This window comes from Acanthisitta chloris, unplaced genomic scaffold (assembly GCF_000695815.1).
Source record: "Acanthisitta chloris isolate BGI_N310 unplaced genomic scaffold, ASM69581v1 scaffold13310, whole genome shotgun sequence".
NCBI lineage: Eukaryota > Metazoa > Chordata > Aves > Passeriformes > Acanthisittidae > Acanthisitta > Acanthisitta chloris.
Genome location: NW_008649975.1, coordinates 1,525 through 8,383, shown reverse-complemented (window position 1 = coordinate 8,383; position 6,859 = coordinate 1,525). Strand labels below are relative to the sequence as shown.

General features: G+C 60.1%; 1 protein-coding gene across 1 annotated transcript in view; it reads right to left on the bottom strand.

Annotated features, from left to right (window-relative positions):
• Positions 1–6,159, bottom strand: part of AP3B2 (adaptor-related protein complex 3, beta 2 subunit) — an 8,352-nt gene extending 2,193 nt beyond the window's left edge. The window contains 21 exon segments of the mRNA XM_009081776.1: positions 1–42; positions 144–250; positions 720–774; positions 862–1,030; positions 1,105–1,309; positions 1,637–1,748; positions 1,966–2,084; positions 2,170–2,356; positions 2,441–2,617; positions 2,712–2,821; positions 2,905–3,037; positions 3,266–3,328; positions 3,484–3,555; positions 3,709–3,763; positions 4,039–4,136; positions 4,365–4,541; positions 4,661–4,843; positions 5,283–5,349; positions 5,469–5,746; positions 5,876–5,950; positions 6,052–6,159. The exon segment at positions 1–42 is cut by the window's left edge and continues 178 nt beyond it. Of these exon segments, the coding sequence (XP_009080024.1) occupies positions 1–42; positions 144–250; positions 720–774; positions 862–1,030; positions 1,105–1,309; positions 1,637–1,748; positions 1,966–2,084; positions 2,170–2,356; positions 2,441–2,617; positions 2,712–2,821; positions 2,905–3,037; positions 3,266–3,328; positions 3,484–3,555; positions 3,709–3,763; positions 4,039–4,136; positions 4,365–4,541; positions 4,661–4,843; positions 5,283–5,349; positions 5,469–5,746; positions 5,876–5,950; positions 6,052–6,159 (2,592 nt within the window).
• Between the last annotated feature and the right edge of the window lie 700 nt (positions 6,160–6,859).

The window sequence follows — 6,859 nt, the reverse complement described above, 5'->3', positions numbered from 1 at the left end:
CAGCTCGTAGGTCTTCACGGTGCCGAACGCTGGGCTCAGCAGCTGTACCGAGGGACTGGTGTGGGTTGCTGACCATTCCCTGAAGCCCCTGTGGGTGGCAAGGGTCCCGGGAGCCCCCTGGGGAGGGCATGGGGGGCACTTACAGTGGGTGTCAGGGAGGTGTCGGTGAGCGTGAGGCCCTCCAGGTCAGTCACCAGGCTGGTGGAGACGATGCTGCTGGAGGGGATAGGCTGGGGAGGAGCGGGGCTGACTGCAGGGTGGGGAGGGGTAGGAAAGGGTTAACAGAGCTCACAGCCCCATGGGGACAGTCTGGTGACACAGATCTATGGGGACAACCACATGGGGTCAGGCCTGGTGGCACAGCTCCGTGGGGACAGCCCCATGGGGACAGCCATGTGGAGACATCCCTGGTGGCATAGCCCCATGGGGACAGCCACACAGAGACAGCCCAGGTGGCACAGCTCCATGGAGACAGCCCTGGTGGCACACCTGCACGGGTGTAGACACAACCCTATAGACACAACTCCATGGGCACAGCCAGCACCTGTCCCACAGCCATCCTCTGGGGACAAGAACCCCTCACCCCTCCAGTCCCTGCTCCAACTCCACAGCTCCCAAAGGACCACTGGGGCCCTGATCCCACTGGGATGGGTGCCCGTGCCTCAGTGTCCCCAGCACCACTGCCACAGCCATCCCACGTGTCCCGGGCAGCCACTCACAGTCATCCAGGTCGAGCAGGGAGATCTCCTTGGAGCCAGCCTTGCTGCTGGGGGGCTGCAGTGGGGCAGAGATAGGGGGTGAATGAGGGGTCCAGGTGTCCCTATGCTGCCCCCCATCCCACCACATCCCAGCCCTTACCACCTTCTTCCGCTTGGCCTCCGTGTCAGAGCCGGAGTCAGAGCCTGAGGAGCTGCTCTCAGAGGTGCTGGCCTCCTCTGACGAGGTCTCTGCATGGCCCTTCCTCCCCTGCAGAGCCTTGTTCTTCTTGGCCTTCTTTGCCCCTTCCTCCTCCTCCTCTTCCTCACTGGGGCTGCGGGGAGAGCCCAGTCAGGGGGGCTGGAGTGGGGGTTTGGCTAGGGGCAGCCCCCACTTCCCAGGAGGTACCTGCCCGCGCTCCCTGGGGCTGCCTTCTGGGATCCTTCCTTCTCCTTCCTCTTCGGTCTCTTCTCCTCTTCCTCCTCCTCCTTGTCCTCTGACTGCTCTCCGCTGCCTTCCTCCTCCTCTTCCTCCTCCTCCTCCTCCTCGCTGCCAGAGCTGGAGCTGCCGGAGCTGCTGCTGCTGCCGCTCTCCTCGCTGCCAGACTCAGGCTCTGCAGGGAGCATGGCTGAATCCTGCTGCTGCATCCTGCCACGTCCCCACAGCTCCCTGCTGCATCCCACCACATCCCCCTACCCTCTTACTGTATCTCCATCCTCCCACCGCATCCCTGCATCCTACTGCATCCCCACAAGCCACCACTGCATCCCTCCACATCCCCTGCTGTGCCCCCACCACGATGGGATGTCCCCACTGCAGTGTTCCCTGCCGGATGCCTCACTATGGTGACACTTGTACCATGCCCCACCATGGTGGCACCTGCCTGATGTCCCTGCCAGGGTGACCACTGCCCAAATGCCTCATGCCACCAGGTCCTCACCGCTGTCCGCTGACTCCGTGGGTCCTGACTCGCCCTCTGAGTCAGAGTAGAAAGGTTTCTCCACCTTCTCCTTCCTCTTCTCCCGGCTAGTGCACTTGGTCCACTCAGGAACCTGTCAGCACAGGGTTGATGGAGTGGGGCCATCACCCACAGGTAGGGGACCCAAACAGCAGCCCTTCTCCCACCCCATCTCCAAGCACATGTGTGAGCACTAGAGAAGGGACATGAGGCAGGAGAGCAGCACCTGGGCACCTTCTGGGGCTCTCCCAAGACCTTGAGATGATGCCCCTACCCTGCCCCCTCCCATACAGCTGGGATGCTCCACGCACCTCCACATTCCTTACAGAGGGGTCGGGGGCCTCGTCCGGCCAGTCAGGCAGCTCCTGGTAGCCCACAGCCTTGGCGTTGAGCAGGTGGGACAGGGAGCCCAGTTGGAAATGGTCCCGATCTAAACGGGGTGAGAGGTGGCAGCAGCTCGGGGACAGCCATGCAGCACCGTGGTGACAGCTGGCCCTGTGACCAGGGATGGGTACCTTTGAAGGAGGACTCCAAGATGGGAGCAGGCTTTTGGGCCAGGAAGAGCTTCTTGGCATACTTGTTGAGGGCTCCACTCTTCTCAGTGGGCACGATGAGCTGGCGGATGAAGCGAGCCCGGTCACGGATGTCGTAATTCTGGTCGTACTTGGCCAAGTTGAGGACGTACTGGGTCAGCAGCTTGCTCTGCACCAGAGGACATGCTTAGGGCCAGCCCCTCCCTCCCCACTGGGGAAACTGAGGCATGCCACAGGACCACATTGCTGGTACCTGCTTGGAGTTGGTCAGGTAGAGCTTAGCTGCCAGGTTGATGACCTGCAGCTTGACAATGTCCTCCTCGTTGGTGAAGGACTTGGCCATCTTGCGCAGCACGTCGGGCGCAATCTTGGGCACGTGCTCACAGTACTCACCAATGAGCCACAAGATGCTGGCCCGTGCCATTGGCACCTGCAAAATGGTCCTAGACATGTGGCACCACTGCCACCCCTCCAGCTCCTGCAGGTCACGCAATGTGCCAGGGTCATGCAACGCCCTGACTCACCTGGATGTTGTCAGTGAGCTTGGCCATGTGCTTGATTATCTCGCTGTGCTGTGCCGGCTGCATCTGCAGCAGCTTTTTGATGACCACCACGGATTCAGCTACCACCAGCTCTGTGGGCAGAGACACAGCCTCAGCAGAGTCCTGCCCCGAGAGGGATGGAGCCCCTGGTTTCACCCACACCACGTGCACTCACCGTCGCGGTTGGAAAGGAGCTGGACCAGGCCATTGAGGCAAGTGTCCCGCACCTTCCCGATGTTGGTGGCACAGCGCCCGATGGCTTGGATGGTGGCTGCCACAAAGTCCTTGTCCATGCTGCGGATGTAAGTCTGCACAGATATGGAGAGACAAATGACATGTCACCCACATGCCAGTGACAAGCCTCCCTCCTTGCGGTGGTTGCACATTGGGGTTCTTTGGAAACACCCATGGGGCTGGCACGGCCTCAGCACACTCCTCCTGGTGGGGTTCTCCTCCATCCTTTCTAAGGTGGTCTTTTGGCACCCAGAGCCATGCTGGGGTGGCATCCCAGTGGTCTCAGTATGGCCATGGCATACCTGGAACTCCCGCAGGATGGTGGAGATGTTGGTCTCGTTGGCCAAGTTGGTGAGGACCTCCAGCTACAGGAAAGAGGAAGAGATGGGCAGCACAGGGGCACATGGGGGCCTTGCTGTCCTCCCGTCCCCAGGGCATGGAGGACAGCTGTCCCACAGCAGAGGGCTCCATGAAGCCCCATGGCCACTCCTGATGGGTTCTGCTGGGAGTTTCAGCTCACCTTGAGGATCTTGATCTGTGTGGGGTCTGTGGAGCGGATGTAGAAACTCTTCAGGTAGGGTTCAAACATCCCCTGCATGCAGAGCCAGCAGCATTAGTACCATCCCTGCCCCCAACTTGCTGAGGCCACCTGCAGGCAGCTGACTCTGGTGACCCTGCTGGCTACCCCTCATTCTGCTCCAGAGTCAATAGGGCCAACTCCTTCCACACCAAGTCTGAGACTCACCCGCCGTTTGATGGACATGGTAGCCACGTTCTGCAGCACAACATACTGCACCTCACTGTGGGGACAGAGAGGGGATCACCATCAGTGGGAAAAGGCATGGATCCCTCTGGCAAGTTCCTGTGAAGATGGGGCAGGACCCACCACCAGGCCAGTGCCACCATGATGCTGCCACACCACGTCAGGACTGGGCCGGGCCCAAAAACCCTCCAACCTGATGTCCTTGTGGGGATGGGCTCTTTGGGGCTCTCTCCCAGGGTATTATTGCTCCCCATGGGTCCCACCAACTATGGTGGAGGGGTAGGGGACCACCATAACCTAAGTGCCACAGACCTGTGACTCCGCAGGAGCCGCACCAGTGCCTTGGCGATGACTCCGACCTCTGCCTTGGGCGCCAGGTGGAAGTAGAGCTGTGCCACGGCCATCACCACCTGCAGGGACACACTTGAGAGTCACCCAGTGGGCATGGGGACACTCTGAAGGATGGCTGTGTCCCACAGAGTCCCGTCCGGCAGCACCTGGCGGAAGCCTGACCCTGGGGAGGCCCATCCCTAGGTGTCCCTCAAGAACTCCAGTGGCTCCTTGGCCAGTGGGGACATCATGAGCTCCGGCTGATGGACACCACCTGAGAGGATGGAGAGGCCTGAGTGGGGGCTCACCGCGGCGTTGCGGCTCTGCAGCAGGGGCTTGGTGTTGCGCAGGAGCAGACGGTGGTCGGGGTCCATGACGTAGGGCTTGCGCTTGGCCAACGAGGCTGCCTCTGCCTTGGCGTCCTTGGCGTCCTCCTCCTCAGAGCCATAGAAAGCCTTCTCGGTGTTCTCCTCCAGCAAAGACTCCTGCTGGGAGGTGGGACACCTTGCACCCCCTCCAAGAGCATCTCCCATTCATCCCACCTCCCTGGGGGCTCCCAGGACACCCTGAAACTCCTGGGTCACCCCGGGGCTCCCACACTCACGTTCTGGTTGGGGCTGAGGAACTGGGTGCGTGCGTAGCGGGTCAGCATGTTGATGATTACCACCTGGCCCCACTCCTCCACGTCGATGAGCAGGTTGCAGAGCTTGCGGTAGTTCTTGTGGATGAGGTCTATGCGCTCTGGGCACACCTCCTCGAATGCCATCACCACACTGCCGGCCACCAGCTGTGGAGGGAAAGCCTGGAGTGACTCACTGTGGTGGTGGCATCTTAATCATTATGCTGGTTGGTAGGGATGTTGGCATCTCTGAGGATGCCAGTTTGGTGGGGATGGTGGCTTCCTCATGGGGATGCCAGCTCAGTAGGGGTGGTGGATTCCCCACAAGGATGTTGGCACACTGGGGACAGCAGAATTCCCACAAGGATGCCAGCAGGGATGGCTGCACCCACGCAAGGACACAAAAATTTGGTGGGGACATCTGCATCCCCATGAGGATGCTGGATCAGTGGGGACAGTGGCATCCCCACGAGGATGCCAGCCCTACAGGGATGGCTGCATTTCCATGAGGACATCAGTTGGGTGGGAACAGCTCCATCCCCATGAAGACACTGGGTCAGTGACATCTCCAGATTTACGGGGGGTGGAGACACAGAGCCCTGCTCACCGTGGTCTTGTCCGCCAGCAGCTTCTCAATCACTTCAATGAGCTGATCCTTCTGGTCTGAGTCGAGGCTGCGAGGGAATAGCAGGGCAGGTGTGAATGGACCAAACTCCTCCCCATCCCTGCCTGTACCAAGCAGCTGAGACCCTTACTGGTACCCCCAAAATTTAGCAGCCCACTCCCCAGTTACCTGTACAGCTTGGGGATGGCATGGGCAGCCGTCTTGCGCACGTATGGGGACATGTCTGAGGCAGCCTCCTTGATGGCCAACATCATGATGGGCACGATGATGGGCACACGGATGCTGGATAGGACCCGCAGAGCACTAGCCCTGATCAGCTGGTTGGGGTCCTGTGGGGACTACCAGCCTACCTTGAGTCCTCGCTGAAAGGTGGAAATGGAGAGCAGGGCCAGATCCTGCTGCTCCTCTGCGTAGCGCACCAGGTAGACATACACCAGCTTCTTCACCTGTGGGGTTAAACTGTCACCACAGAGCCCCCCAAAACCCAGCCCACCCCCAACGTCCTCCTGCAGGGAAGGTGCCAGACCCTGGGGACAGACATGGATGCCACCAGGGCCACCCAAGACCTTCCTCACCTCGATGTTCTTGCAGGCGACGTTTTTCACCACGGCTGGGAAGAGGTCAGAGGCGTTTTTACCCCGGGCGATCATCTAGGAGGTAAAGGATTGATGTGACACTGGGTGGTCAGCATGGCACAGCACAGCACAGCTTAGCACTGGCAGAAGTCCCTACCAGTGACAACAACACCCACCGCCACAATCCTCTTCATGGCTTCCAGCTTGAGCGAATCCTTATTGCTGTCGAGCATCTCCTTGAGGTCATCGTGCCTGCACAACACCAGGGGGGAAAAAATTCCCATTTTTCCTTTTTTTCCCATTTTTAGTCTTTTTTTCCTGCTCCCAGCCTGCCAGCAAGCTGGCAACCCAACCCTGCACCATGCAATATTCATGGGGACAGGAGTTGGGTTACAGCCAGGTGAAAGAGAAGCTGGAGGGACTGGCATGGCTCTGGCACCCAGTGCTGTCCCCATCCCAGGCACTGGGACAAGGATCCTGTCCCTAAAACATTCCCAAATCATAGGTGCCCATCACCAGCTCCATCCTGCCTTGGCTGGGTGTCCCTTGTGCCCCCAGGGACAGGTTGGCATGGCTGTGCCAGCATGCCCTGATGCAGAGCCCTTCCCCAGTCCCCTCCCTGGGTTGGGAAAATGCCACCAACCTTTTGTAAGGCTGATTGTCACCGCTATCCTCTTTTCTAAGGGACATCTGTTACCCCCAAACCTGGGAGACCTGCAAGGCTGTGTCCACCTGGAGCAGCTGCAGGTGGCACCCACGGGATAGCGCTCAGAGAGAGTCACTGTCACCAGAGGGTCCTGGGGGGGCTCCCTGGGGGAGTCTTACCGCGGCGATGGCCCAGTGCTGGTGGCCACTGCAGTCTCAGTGCTGGCGAGTGGCTGCAGCTCATCGGCTCGCAGGGCGCTGTAGCAGGCAGGTTGTCCAGCCTCAGTGGCCAGCACTGGGCTCGTCACCTCCTCAGCCACGTCACCACCCTCCGGTGTT